General features: G+C 35.7%; 1 protein-coding gene across 1 annotated transcript; it reads right to left on the reverse strand.

Annotated features, from left to right (window-relative positions):
- Positions 1-264: 264 nt before the first annotated feature.
- Positions 265-15,206, reverse strand: LOC127420305 (protein-glutamine gamma-glutamyltransferase K-like). Its single transcript, XM_051662495.1, has 14 exons — positions 15,173-15,206; positions 13,238-13,356; positions 12,395-12,586; positions 10,596-10,847; positions 10,398-10,516; positions 9,137-9,244; positions 7,981-8,158; positions 7,376-7,514; positions 7,070-7,262; positions 6,296-6,449; positions 5,119-5,403; positions 4,764-4,924; positions 742-878; positions 265-511 (listed from the first exon to the last, which is right to left on the reverse strand). Exons 2-14 carry the CDS (start codon positions 13,341-13,343, stop codon positions 367-369), a joined length of 2,169 nt encoding a protein of 722 aa, XP_051518455.1. The 5' UTR covers positions 13,344-13,356; positions 15,173-15,206; the 3' UTR covers positions 265-366.
- Between the last annotated feature and the right edge of the window lie 1,436 nt (positions 15,207-16,642).

The raw sequence follows: 16,642 nt of genomic DNA on the forward strand, positions 1-16,642 counted from the left end.
TGATGTAAATTGCAAAAAATAAATAAATAAATAAATAAATAAATAAATGTGTTCAGACCATTTTGTCTCCCCTCTGTAAGCTGTCAACAATGCAATATACTGTAGCTAAGGTTATATAGAAATATTTACAGCATCTGAATAAAGACATTAAAGTTTTAACTGTATTACTGATATTGACAATAAACTACAATGTAAATAAACAATATAGATTATGAACAGACAGACAAGATATGAAGTAAACATGTAAAATCTTTATTGCTGAAAACTGTTGTTTATCTGTACATTATCATTATCCTTCAATCTACGTAATGTTCTTCAAAATGTTTAACAAGGTTTTAAAATTAGTGTTTTTTTTTTTTTTTTTTTTTACTTTGGTTTGACTACAATATCTGTGACTCCGTGCACTTGAGTGAGTTGACGACAGTCCATCGAAGCGAGGAGTTTCTGAGCGCCAGGAAACATGGGAATAAACTTCTCCATCAATGTAACTGTTTCAAGCTTTTTCACATCACTAAGAGAGAGAGAGAGAGAGAGAGAGAGAGAGAGAGAGAGAGAGAATAAAACTTTAATTTTGAAAATAAACTTTCATTTTAAAAACTTAAATTTTTTCACACTTAAGAACTTTAAGCACTTCTATCAAATAATTTACATTTAGATTTTTTAGCAGACACTTTCTCATCAAATCTAAAGTGCACGACAATATCACTCCTCAAAACGTTCACGTTATATAAAGTGTCCTACCCATATGTAATCTTTCTGATGCTCTGCATTCCCAGTCCCTCTATACGAAACAAAACGTTCTTCAACACTTGTGGCAGTGGATTCTGGAATGTGATCTTGACTGTCAACTCTTTACCCACCACAGCATCCCCTAGAGCCTGAAAGAGTGAAAACACACAATTACACAATCAGTATTATAGCATTACAGTAAAGGCATTTTGAACAGGAGTGAATGACAGATAATTGTGAAAATGCAGTTACAGATCAGTAATTATGTTTTTCTAGTTGAAATTCCATTTTTGATGTGAAGTGGTTTTATCATTTTTGATGAAGATTTAACATTTTTACTCTCAAAAACCTAATTACTGATATCAAGAATTAGCATTTTCGGCATCAGTGTATTACTCCCTGTTAATTCAGAGTCTGGGGGACGGAGCTTCATCTTCTCTCAAGAGATTATGGGAGAAAGATTTAAACTTGGTATTGGAGGAGGGAGAGTGGGCTAGGATTCTAAAAAGCATCAAGTTTACATCTAGAGATGCAAGAGTCCGTCTGATGCAATTTAAGATTTTGCATCGATTCTACAGGACCCCCTCTAGATTGTATAAGTTCGGTCTTAAAGACACACCCACCTGCTGGCGGTGCCAATCAGAAGACGGGGAAACAACACATGTTTTTTGGGGATGTGCAAAGATCCAAGAATTTTGGTTGGGGGTTCAGTACTTTATGTTTGAGGTATTGGACACTGAATTTTCATTTAGCCCCAGACTCTGTATCCTGGGTGATGGGATGACTCTTAATATTGGGGACAGATATTTAAAAAGTGGGGTCCTAGCCAGAGTCATGATTGATAGAAAAATCATCCTCAGGGGATGGAAGTCAGCTGGGGCATCCTCATTTAGGGAGTGGTGCAGTGAGATGGGCGAGGTGACGGCATTTGAAGAGATATTTTTTTGAAGGCTGGGGAAATGGGATGTGGGGTGGTTATTTGGCTTTTTTGGAGGGTTCTCGGGGAGGGGCTGTGGAGAGGGATTTGTAATTTAGTTGGGTATGTGTTTTATTGGTGTTGTTTGAATGTATATCTTGTTTTTTATTTTATTTTTATTTTTTTATTTTGATGCTCTAATTGTTGGTGACCACAGTAGTGCGTGTTTGTGTCGGGTGGGGGGGATGTTCAGGGGGAGGGGGTTTAATGTGAATAATTGATTCCATTTTTTATGTTGTGTTTGTATGTTTGGAATCAATAAAATTGTTAATAACGAAGAATTAGCATTTTCACTTGAAGTAATTCCATTGAAAATGGAATTTTATATGTATAATTCATATCCTGCCATAAATCAAGCGTAGTATCAGTTCAGGAAGGTCACATTAATCAAGCTTGCAATCAGCAGATGTTTAGCTGATCATGACATCTACCAATACATTTCAAGGTTATACAATATTCATTGACTTAACTGCCTTTCCATTTCATGGATGCATGCTGCTTTGTTTTATCTGTTTGGATAATGCTGACTATCCGGCCGTGTAATTGCGACATGCTTGTTGCCGTAAACTCTTATCGGACCGGGTAATGGCGACATGCTTCTTGCTGTAAGCTCCTATCTGTCCGGGTATTGGTGACATGTTTGGTGCTTTTAAGAATTTTTAAGCTCTGCTTGCTTCCCACAGTAGGTTATTATCTTCAGCATTTGTTAATATGAATATGGAATTGCAAACATTCCAGCAGTAAGCTGGATGAGAGGAGGCATGTTGTTTCTTCAGTTTGGCATGTGAGTCAGTCACATTCAACAAGGAGAGAAAGAGGTGAAATGCACTGACAAGTTTAAAGGTATGCACGATACATAAACCCCAGTTTATGAATTTGTAAAAATGACTGAAGACTATACAGCTAAAAAAAAACATGAATTGCGAATGGGAATGCTGCGCTCTGGTGCACAGATGGTGTAAGATGACGGCTTTCTTGAACTACTTGAATATCTTGAAAAAAGTGAAGACCAGAATTTTTTTAAATAAATGAAAAATAAGTCCTGCTGTCTTGTCATTTGTGGGGAAAACGGCTATGGTAAGTGTCTTCGTACATTTTTCAAAATGCAAATTCCATTTGTGTTGCTTTGTCCTGCTTTTAAAGACTGACTATAGCATAAGCCAGTAGAATTCGAGTGCAGGCTGTGAAGAAGCATATCATTGGCTTGACCCACTGAACGAATGCACCCCTTGATTGAACTAGTAGTCGGTCATTTGAGTCTGAATGAGAGGACACATCTCATGAATGAACTGAATTTACTGGTACACTCGTTTGCAAACGAAATGAATGAATCAGTCATCTCATTCATGAACAAGGATCTGCTGACTGGCTGAATGAGAGGAGGCAAGTCATTCGTTCAGTTCGTCTATCGGGCCAGATAAATTATGAATAAAAGTGAGTGATGACCCCAAATTACAATGACATAAGGACGTTATTGAAATGCATGATTATTTTTTAGGCTAGTATTGTTGTCCTTTTTATAGTTTGATAAAAATTCATGCTCAGCAGTTCACAATAATCAGATCGCAAGGATCATTAGACTTGTTCTGGCTTTTTTTCAATGCAAATTACTCGTTCAAAACTTGCACAAAGGTGTAATTTGCAAAAATTGTCAATAAATGAATCATTGAACGAATCTAAACAAATCTTTTTGGTGAACGAATTCAAAAGACACTGGGATTAATCAAAATCCACACCACTAGATATTATGGATGTGCACGGTAACCTTTTGCAATATTCGTTTAACTGCGAGGGTTCACGAATGGTTATTCTGTAATTCGCTGGGAGACGGGACTCAGGAATAAAGAACGTTTATTTTAATGGATATGCATCAAACACTACTCAAAATAGCAGGTATTATAGCGCACAGTGAGCCATGAGTCTAAATTGAACAATACATAGATCTTCAAATGAGAAAATCACTTACATTAAAGGCTAACAAAAATGATCAAACTGTCACTGCATGCAACATAATATTCTTTAACCAATGAAAATATGTACCAAGTGCCAAGCCTGATATGTACTCTGCCCAGGCAGGTCCACATATCCGTAAAGGCAGTGAATACTAGTATTGTGATGTGCATGGAGTTAAACTGTTGCAGTTTATTAGCCTCTTTGGGGTCCTTTGATTTTTAAATAGTTTGGCATTTAACTTGTGGAATTTTGTCTGCACACCAATACAAAATCAAAAAACATTGGCTTCCCGTTTATTAAGCGCTGAAACTTTGCCACACGAAAAACAATCTGAATTCAAGTGTTACAGTCACATAAAGTTCTCTTTGCAACCTAAACTTCTTAAGAACACCGGTGACATGTGCGCTAATAAAGCTAGATGCAGCGCAACAGATGAAACAGAACGCAAGTTTCTCAAGATGCTTTTATAAATATTGAAGTTCTTTTTAACTTGACATGGTGTCTAAAACATGCGGCGGTCCTGCGCAAGAAAACATATAACTGACCTGAACCCGGCCCAAAATGTTGGGTTCCGTCGGTCACGGGTCAGGTTTTGAAGAATATTGAATATTGTTGAAGACCTCTATTACACGTGTAGAATAACCGAACAGTGATTTTGGTATTCGAATACAGTGGCGTTGAACGGTTAACCAAATAATGACTATCTGTGCACATCCCTAGTAGATATTTATAATTCATATCCAGCATTTGAGTTAAATGTTAATTCGGCTTGCCATAAATTGTATTCAGAATCGCCATTTACTTTTTTTTGGTGTAGAGGCATCACTGTTATACTAAATCTGCACATCTAATACCATTGTTTTTGTTGATTTTCCAAATGCGTAAATTGCATGTCATGTGTAAATTGCACATTGCAATTTCAAGACTGTTCCGAACTGCAACCGAATTGCAATGTCAAAACTATTTGTGCTTGCTTGGTTGTTACACATTACACTATTTTTCTTCATCTTACGCTAGACTGACATGAGAATGATGGTAAAATTTGACATCTTTAAATCGTTTTCCCAACAGATCCAGATAAAGTCAAGAAGTAATGTTCGCTTACAGTTAGGGTAAGATCTGGTGTGCGCAATCTGAAGTTGAACTGGGTGGCCAGAATCTGTCTGGTCTGATTGACCCGTCCAGTGACTGTGAGCATCAGAGCGCCCTGGTCCACCAGCTGGTCTATGTACTCCCGATACTGCAGTGTCCAAGGAATGGTCTTGACTGAAGGAGGCAACGAACAGTATATTATTTACAATGCTAAAATTCTAAGGAGAAATCTATATTTAACATTTTGCTTTGTAGTTTTGTTGCAAAGAATTTGACTAACCATCCATCACTCTTCTAAACATTTCCTTTTGTAGTCTTGGTTTTTATATATTTTATATAGTTTGGGCATGTTCTGTATACATCCTCACCTTCTTGCGGTTTGAGGACAACAGGAATTTGCTCCTTCTTTACAGTAGCTTTCAGAACGCCAGTGTAGTACATGACCGCCACCTCACAGAAGAGAGTTGTAGTGCGCTGCACTGAACTTTGGTTCTTCAGAACGATGGACAGTTTGGCATCACCACCAATACGAGGTCCCGTCCCCTCCATTACGATTTCAATGGTCACATCGTTGGCGGTGGGAGAGGGATACACTGTCGGCTTGGAGCCGTAATGACTGGCGGTTTCCACAGCCATACGCTCCTCCTCTGAACCTGAAGGACGTGAAAGCAAGGTAAAGGGAAGTGTGAATTTTTGCTGTCATTCAAGAGTTGAAGTATTAGCTCCGTTCCAAACCCTAGGAAGGAGCGTGCTGGCAACTGTCTACTGCCTTCTAAGGCGCTATTTAGACTTAACGTGTTTTTATACAAAAAATGCTAGATGCAGCGCAAAGAATAGAACAGAGAGCTGGTGTTTCTTAAGATGCGTTTTTAAAGTTAAAATGACACAGCGTCTAAAATATTCAACATTCCTGCGCCAGACAATGAAGAAACAGTGAAACAGAAACAGATGCCCATTTAGCATGTTTACATAGAAAAACAACTGAAATACAGTGCTGACAAGCCAACATATGTTCGGTCTGAAGGAACCCTAAAGCATGATCCTAACTAAAATGGAACCTGATAAATGACTGATTTGAAACTCTCCACATAAGCAACAACTATGACCACACAAATAGCGCTCCTGGTGTGAAGACTTGCAATTGATTCTTATAGTGTTTGATGTTAGCTAACGACATGATAGTCTAATTAATAAAAAAGATTAATTAAAAAAAAAAACATTTTATGTTGCTGTACTTGTCGGCCATCTTGGATGATTGTTTTTTCCTCTGAGCTCCTCACAATGCCTTCTCTACGTAAAGGATACATGTGATGCTGCTTTTGAATTTGGGTAAAATGGAGTGTCTTAAAGCAGGGGTTTTCAAACTTGGTCCGGGGAAAAACCCCTCTCTCAGAGAACAGCATACCTGCTAACTTTTAAGAACAGCTTTTGTGTTGGCAGTGCACCAATGAAGCTTTAAAATACTGTTTAGGTAGGCATCTCACTCAGTTTCAGAACAGAGCAACTGTGTTGATACAGAGTTAATGCATATAGACATTTTGCTACCCTCTGGGTATTTGTAGAGGTTTGTGATCTCGATACGTTGGTCCGAGCCCACTGCTTTAGTACTGATGCGCTGGCCAATGGAATTCTTCTCCATTTTGAGTTGAATGAAACTTCCATCTGCTTTCCGCTGCCAGTAGATTTTATCACTGTTCACCTGAAACAAACAAAATTCAACATTTACAGTAGGTGCAAATTTACTGAACTGTTGCACCACTTTATAACATGGTATTATCGCAAAACCCCGCATCATATTCATAAACTATCCACAAACCAAACTTGATTAGATGCAATATATAAAATACAATATGGCCACATTACAACATTTTTGGAATTTTTTTTTTTTTTTTTTTTACTTATCCCTGACTATTGCCTGTAAATGCGAAAATAACCTCATTAATTTGTTTGTTTTTGTTTACATTTGGCTTTTTATGGCAAAATTTGTCAGTGTCCATTTTCTGTCTTAAAGGTGCACAGATTCTAATTTTCATTCCAGTTGTGTATTTCAATATCACATATTATACAACAGTTAGTTCTGGTCCTTGAATCTGATTGGACGAGAGGCGTTCTAGCACTCAGAACAATCCTGCATGGGAAACTGCATCATGCAAATTGTGTTCAACATTTGCACAGTTCCTTTAGTAAATCAGGCACTAAAGCAATGCAAAAATTGCATGCAAATAAACCATGCTATCATTGGGCACAGTTCATTCTTTGTTTGTAAAAGAGTGAGACAAATGAGGGTACAAGATTTAATGTAAATATGAAAGCTCTCACTTCAGCAAAGACGAATGGAGTGTCGTACGTCAGGTTGACTTGTCCGTTTCGGACAGCGGTGACAGAGCTCGGGCCACAGCGGTAGAATCCCTTGCTTTGCTCCTGTGGGGTTGCGTCCACAACCTGCCAACCCCCATAACCTGCTGGGAGATCTGGACGGGACATCCAGGACTCGTTCCACACATGGAAGTTCCTACAGAGAGAGAAAGTTCCAAAACAAAGCTGGTATTAACATAATTTATCACAAAGAAAAAGAAACTTATGCTTGTTGAGGTGATTGGGTAGGGCAAGCAATTTGGATCTTACCAGACAGAATCATTGTTAAGTTCTTCAATGAGTTTCAGATTCTCATCAATATAAATGTCTGTGGTCAAGGAAAGATCTGTGTCGTGAGCTGAGTTGAAGTTGGTCACACAACGGGTAGGAATTCCAAGACATCTTAACACTGAGAGAAAAAAACAGAGAAAGAAATATACATCGCCATGAAAAATCTGGCCACAGAAATAGAATAAAGGGGTAGTATGGTGAATAGCATGAAACAAAAATGGGTGGGGCATAGCATTGTCTGGTGTTTTATTTTGTTTCCTATTTTACATGCCCAAAACACACAAGTACTCAAGTATGCAAGTACATGAACGCAAACACTATGATGAAAATCTTGCTTAGCAAGTTACTTAAAGTTGGTTAACTATTGATACCTATAGCTAGCTACCAAAATAACAAATCAGTTTAAAAGTGCAGACATTTGAAGGTAACTCTATCGCCCCCTTGAGTACTGAGGTTTGTTACTGCCACAGTAATGCAACAACATATGTTAGAACCACTTGCTTGCAATGCATTAGCAAAGAATTTGCATACACATATTAGTATGTTTCTGGTAACTGGCATGGTATTTTTAGTCACTAACTTACCCGAGTTAGTGACTCCAGCATAGACCCAGCACTGGGCGAATTTGACAGGTGTTCCTGAACTTTTGTAGTACTGTCTCAGGATGTCACCACTCCCACTCCAGGCTGTGGGGGAAGTCCCGCCCTCATAGCTGTCTGACCAATTACCTTGCAGCACACCACGGTCATCATTGGAGTTAACCTGTCACAGAAAAAAAGGGTGAAAACATGGGCGTCACTCTGTTTTAAAAAGTGGTGGGGGCAGTTGGAGGGTTTGGGTGACATCACAAAGTGCCCTAACTCATAAATATTAATTAGGTTATGTGCAGATAATGTCAAATAATCTTTATTGTTTTGATAAATAGTTGTTCTTGATGACCAATTCAAGCGCTCCAATAAAAATTTCACATAATTAATTTAATAACTTGACCCATATATTTAAAACTGTCAGTTCTGGGATTTTGTTAGTCAATGGATAGATACATGGATCTAAGAGAATTTAGTCCTAAATGACTGATTGGTCTCATAGTAATATTGTAATATCACCTCTAGTACAAGGAGTTGCTGGTTCTAATCTGCCCTAATATACCTTTTTAATTTAATCAAATATTGCATCTGTTCGTCATTGCATGTACTGTATATAATTTGTTTGCATTTTGCTTTGCGATTTAACTGGAAAGGAGCACGAGCTGCGGAACAGCTGAGTAAGTAGAGTTCACATCTGTGTGCGCGAGAGAATATCGTCGCCCACTGTAACTCAACGGCACTGATAACAGCTGCAGTGAGCACTCATCATAACATAATATAAAATAATAAACTCAAGCGTTGGATCATCACTTAATATAACACACATGAAAGAAACATAAACTCCTGCTTCAAAAACTGGAGATTTTTCTTCTGCATTTCCTATATTTTTATTTATTATTATTATTATTTATACATTATACAAAAATAAATAAATAAATAAAAAATGGTACTGACATCAACATGTTCCATCTTAGAAAAGTATTTGCTAAACCATTAGATTGGTTCATGTTCATGAGTATAATATCACACAGATTTGAACTGTGATTCCAATTTTTATTCCAATAATTCACATAGTAAATTTAAAATAAAAATCAGATCCTTGCAAATGTAATTACAAAATCATTGTCAAATCCATGATTTCAACATGACTCACCAGAGCAGATATCACTCTGGTCACGTTCACAGGGTCTCTCCATGCCGTTACAGCAACCCGACCCTTTTCCAACAAAAACAGACAGGCTTCCAGAATGCCCTCTTCAAACTGAAACAAATAAAACAAATTATACAATGTAACTAAAGCAATATAGATTAAGCAAACTTTGCTTCATCTCTGTTCCTGTGAGCTGCTTTTTTATTTTCAAATACTTTTTTCCTTCAAATCAAAGTTTGTAATGCTGTGATTTGGAGCTGCATGGGTTTGGTTTATAGAATTGACTGAAATGCACTGAAAAAAATATATTTTGTGATTAAGTAAATATAGCAAAAAAATATTAAGTACTTTCTACATTGAATAAGTTAAAGTGTGACCTTGAAAATATTAAGTAAATTCTACATTCAAACATGTAAAATGAATGCTCTAGCTTATTTATGATTGTTTGTTATTTTTACAATGTGTCATCATGTAGTTATCCTAAAGTAGAAAACCTTGTCATATTTATTTGCTTATTTGAGTACATTTCACTTAATAAAATAAGTACATTTGACTTAACTTTTCAAAGCTGGTGTTCCCAGCATGCACTGGGCTTGAATAATGAATGAGCTTGCATGATTTCATTATTTACAAGTTTATTTACACCATTTTTATTGTTAATTTTGTTGTTATGTTTGGTAGCTTCTTGTTTTGTCCTAAGTTCATTTTCTACTCAAAATTACTGATTTATGATGAAAAAAAATGTCTTCTGATTGTCACCGTCATTTGTGCACAGAGTGCTGAGGTCTGCATAGTATGTCATGTAGTACGATTAAACATATGTTTGTAAGAAAAATTCAAAATGTGACTTTCTAATAAGATGTTTATTTAAAATTTACAAAGTTTCCTTAAGTAGTATGTATATAATATTTATGAGTTATAAAATTTACTAAAATGTTTAACCTTCCTATGGTATTCAGTCATTTTTGACAAGAAGAAAAAATGGTATCATCATCATCATCATCAAAAAGAAGGTTTACACATCTGACCCTTCCGGTCAAAAATGGCCGCGAATACCAAAGGGAGGTGCCCTTTTTCAATACCATAAGAGGGTTAAGTTAAATTTAATCACTCACTTTAATCAATGTTATGTCACAAAGTTAAGTCAATTTTACTTAGTTTTAAACCAATAAGATTTATTTAGAAAACTGTGTGCAAAAACTGTGTGCCTTCCCGAACCAAGGCAGCTAAAAGAGTGGCTGTTCACTGTAAGCAAATTTCTCACCTGCGCAAAGTTCCATGTTCTTGTTCCAATTTGTTGCTCGGTTCCGTAGTAAATTCTGCCCATATTATTCAGAACATACTCTTTCCTCTCAGCCTCATTATCCAAATACACAGAGTCATCTGAGGGAGAGAGAGACATTTAAAGATACAGTGTCACTTCAGTGCAATAAATGAAGAAAAAAAGGATTTCAGTCCATACCTTCACACCAGGGGTTGAACAGCATGTAGAAGTCATTGTTTGCGGTGTACGGGAAAGACGAACCACCCTTCAATGAGTATGTCATCACGGAGACCTTATATTGGCCAATAGGAGCGGTCGGTAAGGTGTTGACTGACAGTTTGATCTTGGTGTCTTTCTGCTCGACGATTTTCATCTCCCAGCGGCCGTCTTCCAGTTCATCTACCAATGGAACAGTGACTCGTATCCCCCTAATGCTCGAAAAGATGTAATCTGTATCAAACACAAAACAAAGATATGGAAATGTAAATATTACAAATAGTTGTGATCGTCCATGTGATACGTGTTTGTCTTCATTGATATTAGACCTAGCTCGACTCGTCTTGAGGCTGCACGTTTGGCTGAAATTTTTGTCCATTTGGGAGCTTGACAGGTCACCAGTTATTTTCATTGTATGAAAAAGAGCAGTGATAACATTCTGCTAAACCTCTCCTTCTGTGTTCCACTGAGGAAAGAAAGTCATATGGGTTTGAATCATCATGAGCTGAATAAATGATGACTATTTGTTATTTTTGGGTGAACTATCCCTTTTACATAGCATATTCATCTCAGGAACAGTGAAGCTATTAAACATTAATAAGACATACTAATAAGTCTGGCAGTCTGCTAAATGTCTTAATGATTTAACTGTATTCAAAGTCTGTTAAGAACAGAGAATTTAGGAGCGGCGTGATTATCAGCAGATTAGATGTCATAACTCGTCCTGGCCCAAACCCAAATGCTACGTGACTCATATCCTTCAGGAATCAGACGAGCAGTGCAGTGAATTAATTCTTCTGTCAGTTTCACTGTTCTGAATAAACAGAAAGTTGAGCTGATAATTGAGGAGACCATTGAAATGTTCAGTATTAATCTTTCTTTCTCTGTCACAAAAGTGAATTACAATTCAAACAGTTTAACTCCGCATGAAAAACCTACGATGATAAACATAACTCATTCTTTCATTTCCATAGCTGCAGCTTTGACAATGTTTTATTAGTGAAAGGTGAAGCATATCTTGCAAAATTCATGTGTTTTTATTGTGCTGATGCACCTCTACTTAAAGGAATATTCCGGGTTTAGTACAAGTTAAGCTAAATCGACAGCATTTGTGGCATTTTGTTGATTACCACAAAAACTAAGATCGACTCATCCCTCCTTTTCTTTAAAAAAAAAAAAAAAAAAAAAAAGCAAAAATCGAGGTTACAGTGAGACACTTACAATGGAATAAAATGGGGCCAATTTTTGGAGGGTTTAAAGGCAGAAATGGGAATCTTATAATTTTATAAAAGCACTTATTATATAGAGTATATATATATATATATATATTCAGCGTGAAATATTTACCCATGTTTCCACTGATCATGGTATAAATAATGGGGGGGTTGTACTTGCTTGTTTTGATTATTGGGGGCAGGGGGTTATTATTGCAAGCCTTGCCGGCATCTCATGCTCATTCAATTATTTTCCACATTGATTAAAAATCTATAAACAGGGACAGACACATGATTGGGGGGTTCAATTCACCCCCTTCTAATATTGGGAGGTACGTGTACCCCCTGTCTCCCATAATTCTACACCAGTGGCAACATTATGCCACAAATGCTGTTGATTGAGATTATCTTATATTAAACCCTGAATATACTTTTAATTGTGATTCTGATTTTGGTGGCACCATAAGGAGGTAAATCAGGATTTTGCTGTGTTCTGATTTAAAAAAGGAGCTGATCGAACTAAAAACACACAGGTACAGTGAATCCCGACAGCAGTCAAACACTCACCTAAGTTCAGGTCCAGTTGAAGTTTGTCAGATTTGGGGTTAAAAGGTCGCGAGAGCTCGATCCACATCTGGAATGTTTGTCCTCTGCGAACGATCAGTTTTTGGCTAAAGTAACTATCTGTGTGATGCTCTCGCCGGTTCTGTCCATCCTTGGATTTCAGGAGGTCGATGGATCGTACCGACAAAAGAGTGTCTGAGAAAGAACGAGAAACAGTGAGAGATCATTGAGAGATACATGACACATTCACACAGCAGGTGTCACTCCTATTTTGAGTGTTTAATTCCGTTATTTACGGGGTTTCTTGAGTGGAACACTAAAGAAGATGTTAGACTGAATGTTCGCCTAGCCATCATTCATTTTCATTGTATGGAAAAAAGATGCAATAAAAGTAATTGTGACTGCATGTGTGAACGATGACAACATTTTCATTTTTGGGTGAACTATTGCTTTAAATGCAGTTGTCACTTCCAAAACTTTGCTGTATGTACTTGTCTGATATCTAAAATCCCAGAATTGCTGCCTTAATGCAACATTTCTTCCTAAATTTCATCAATCTAAATGAAATCTCATAAGTTTCTCATATGTTTACTTCGTACTTTCTCGGTGATAATGGCCAGATTGCACTGATCTTATTCAAATGAGCTGGACTGAAGCCACTCCCACAATTAGCCTCTTCCTCATTACATTTATGCATTTGGTAGATGCTTTTATCCAAAGTGAGTTACAGTGCATTCAAGCTACATTTTATTTGTATGTGGGTTCCTCGGGAATCAAACCCATGACCTTGGTGTTGCTAGCACCTTCTTTTGAGTCACTACAAGAACTTTAATATTTTCTCCTCACCTGCAGCTATCGCAGATGCAGGTGCAGGTGCAGGCGCAGGTGCAGGCGCAGGTGCAGGTGTGCTGGCACTTGGACCACCAGTAAGTTTTGGGTTAGGAGAAAACATTTCTAGAAGCAGACTGAAATATATAGAAGAGCATGAGATATAAACAGAGAGAGAAAGACTTTAACACCCTATAACACAACGTTTGACAGCTCCTGTTTCACTCTCTGTTAAAGCTGAGGAGCCAAACAACCAATGGTATGTAAGTTTCACGTTTATGGCACCATCTAGTGGTTATTTGTGAAAAAAGTGGTTTCAATGTTTATATCGATCTATTTAAAATGGCGGTGGACTTCTTAGAAAGTGATTCTTATGTTGGGATAAATGACAGCTTATTTTAATAAAGTAAAAGTGACTGTAATGATTATATAGTTACTGATATTTGCTGAATATAAGCAACTTGTGCTTGGTTAAAAGTCTGTATATTATTTTATTGAAAACCCCCCTTTGAAATCCATGTATCAGATATGACACACACAATAAAACATGTGCAATGTCTTTTTATAGTTTGTCTAATGGTACTAAAAACAGTTTAATGTCAAAAGATTAGACTTCTATGACAATTTTACATATATATATATTAAGTATATAAGTACATAAGTATATACTGTGTATATTTATATATATATATATATATATATATATATATATCTCATAAAGCTGATATAAATATGAGTCACATAGCTCAAATATTAATATCTTGCTTCCCAAGTACAAATAAAGGTCAAAGGTTATCCTAATGCAGTTCAGTTTTTGTATCGTCTGCTTTTCTCCGTCATCTACATGAGTCCTCCTCCTTTTTCTCTTTTCATTTCAGCATTGATTCTGGCACTGATATAAAGTGGTGTGATGTAATCGTCTAAGTATCTTGAGAAGACAATTATCAAATCAGAAAGAAGAATATCTTGATTCTTGAACACAGTATCTCCCACACAGAATGTACAGCAATTATCATGGTCCTTCCATACAAGAACTTGTAACAAAAGCGTCGGTAACGCTCTCACATTAATAATGGCCTGTAGGGCAGATGCCTCTCACCTGGAGGCTAAAGTTATAATCCCATGACATAATTCATAGAAACGCCATCAGTGCCTGCAATAACTGACACTGTCAGTGTAGTATTTAATAGATTACTCTAAACAAAACAAATCTGTTCTTTTATAATAATAATAAAAAAGTATTTTTCTTCTTTGTTTTTCTTTTGTCTTTTGGAGAATACATTGTGCATGCTGGTTGTAAAATGTGTCTGTCGTTTTAGAATAACTTTCAAGGATTATAAAGTTATTATATACTTTTACTTTTTAAAGTAGAAAACAATTAAGTAGAAAATACATCACAAACATTTTTTTCAGTAGCATCTTAACGCAAACCAGTGGATTAATAAATAATTATTATTTAATAAGTCTCACATACATGCCAATTTAATTATAAATACATATAAAATATATGAAAGTATGAATCAAAATGATGTACTTTAAATAAGCTTAAGAAAGCTGTTAAAGTTTAGACTATATAATGTAATAAACTTTAAGTGCTGTCATAAGTCCTAAATATTGAAATGTAATGTTAACACTGATTACTATATAAACCTTTATTAATAACATAATAATTACATTATTTAATAGATCACGATTTAGTGTTTATTAAATTAGAAATGGTTTAAGATGTTTATTCATATACATATTTAATAAAGATTGATGGAGAATGATAATTTCATTCTCATATTGGCAATTATGTGAAGTTATATAGCTCATTTAATTCACAATGTTAATTCAAACTGCTTAAGAAATTTGCATAATAAAGAAGATATTTTTTTATATCAAAGTCAAGTTTAAAATCATTTAAGAACATAAAATTGAATAAGTCCTGACCAAGTTCTTATAAAGTGTTACCTGTGTTTGAAATCGCTGTGAATCTCTGAAGGACCTGCTGTCTCACCACCCGACTGATTGCTGCAATTCAACAAATTTTTGGCAAAGTATCACCTGTGACCGCAGTCTTTATTGACCTTCCATTCGCCCCTCCTTCATAAGAATAGACCAGAACAAAGGCGGTGACACACACAGAGTGTGTCAGAGAAATTACGGAAACCATTAAATTATTTTACAGTCATTTTACAGTTTTTTTGTTTTGTTTTGTTTTTTGTCTGTGAAACAAGATGTACCTGTTAGTGTTCAGATATTATACTGCAAATATTCCAGAAAATACAAATGATTATAAACCAGAGAGCTCAAAAATTCTACATCACAAAAGTCACAAATGAAAATTCATGAAATATCTGCTGAATAAATGCAAGTAAAAGCCTGATGAGAGAGAAATCTGTTTCAGTAAAATTCAGAAAGAATCGAAGTCTTCAAAATGTGGAATTTGGAGAAGTCTATACAATAGTTCACAACAATAATAACAATAATAATACATTTAAATATTACAATTCTACAGAGCTGGGGAGCAACAGAATACATGTAACGGGATTACATATTTAAAATACAAAATATAAGTAACTTTATTCCACTACAGTTACAATTTAAATCATTGGTAATTAGAATACAGTTACATTCTAAAAGTATTTTGATTACTGAAGAGATTACTTTGCATTTTATTGTCATTTGTTTCATTTAATATTTAGTCCTTTCAGATGGAAAACATTTATCCATATAAATGATGCGATCCAAAGTGCATTTGAACAGCGGTGAAACACTTTCTTATGATGTGTTACATTCATACAAGCAGACAGAGAAGTAAGTTTGAAGTAAGTTTGAAGCAGAAGAAATAGAAATAAACCTTGTGTAAATTATCATATGATCATTTAACTTTAGGCTAAGCAAAAATGCTATTTCTAGCCCCTTTACATGCACCTGTTACCAGGCCTGATCATTTTTATTTTTATAAAAAATAAATCCATGTTCCATTATATTCTTGACTGAGTAAGATCTTTGATATTAGGGCGAAAATCGTATTCTTGATAATAATTTTTTTATTGTTTTTCTGTAAAAATATCTATAAATTCCTAAAAACAAGATCAATTAGATTTATCTTGTTTTAGAAACAACACTTCATAAGATATTTCGGTTTTTCAGAGAATGTATTTTTAACATGTGTATTTTGTCTTACTGTACTGCCAGAGTTTTTATAGTCAAAACAAGTGAAAAAATCAACCAGTGCTGAAGAAGTAATCCAAAGTATTTAGATTACATTACTGACCTTGAGTAATCCAACGAAATACATTACAAATGACATTTTACAGCATGTAATCTGTAATCTGTAGTGGAATACATTTCAAAAGTAACCCTCACAACTCTGCAATTCTATTACATATATTAAAGCAACTTACAACGCATTAAGCTATACATTTTATCAGTATG

Source organism: Myxocyprinus asiaticus, chromosome 29, assembly GCF_019703515.2.
Source record: "Myxocyprinus asiaticus isolate MX2 ecotype Aquarium Trade chromosome 29, UBuf_Myxa_2, whole genome shotgun sequence".
In the NCBI taxonomy this organism is placed as follows: Eukaryota; Metazoa; Chordata; class Actinopteri; order Cypriniformes; family Catostomidae; genus Myxocyprinus; species Myxocyprinus asiaticus.

Coding starts and splice junctions, on each gene's coding strand:
- LOC127420305 (XM_051662495.1), bottom strand. CDS start 13,343: ATGTTTTCTCCTAACCCAAAACTTACTGGTGGTCCAAGTGCCAGCACA. Junction 8,159..9,136: donor CCAGAGTGATATCTGCTCTG/GTGAGTCATGTT, acceptor TTTCTGTGACAG/GTTAACTCCAATGATGACCG. Junction 4,925..5,118: donor TGTCCTCAAACCGCAAGAAG/GTGAGGATGTAT, acceptor TGCCTCCTTCAG/TCAAGACCATTCCTTGGACA.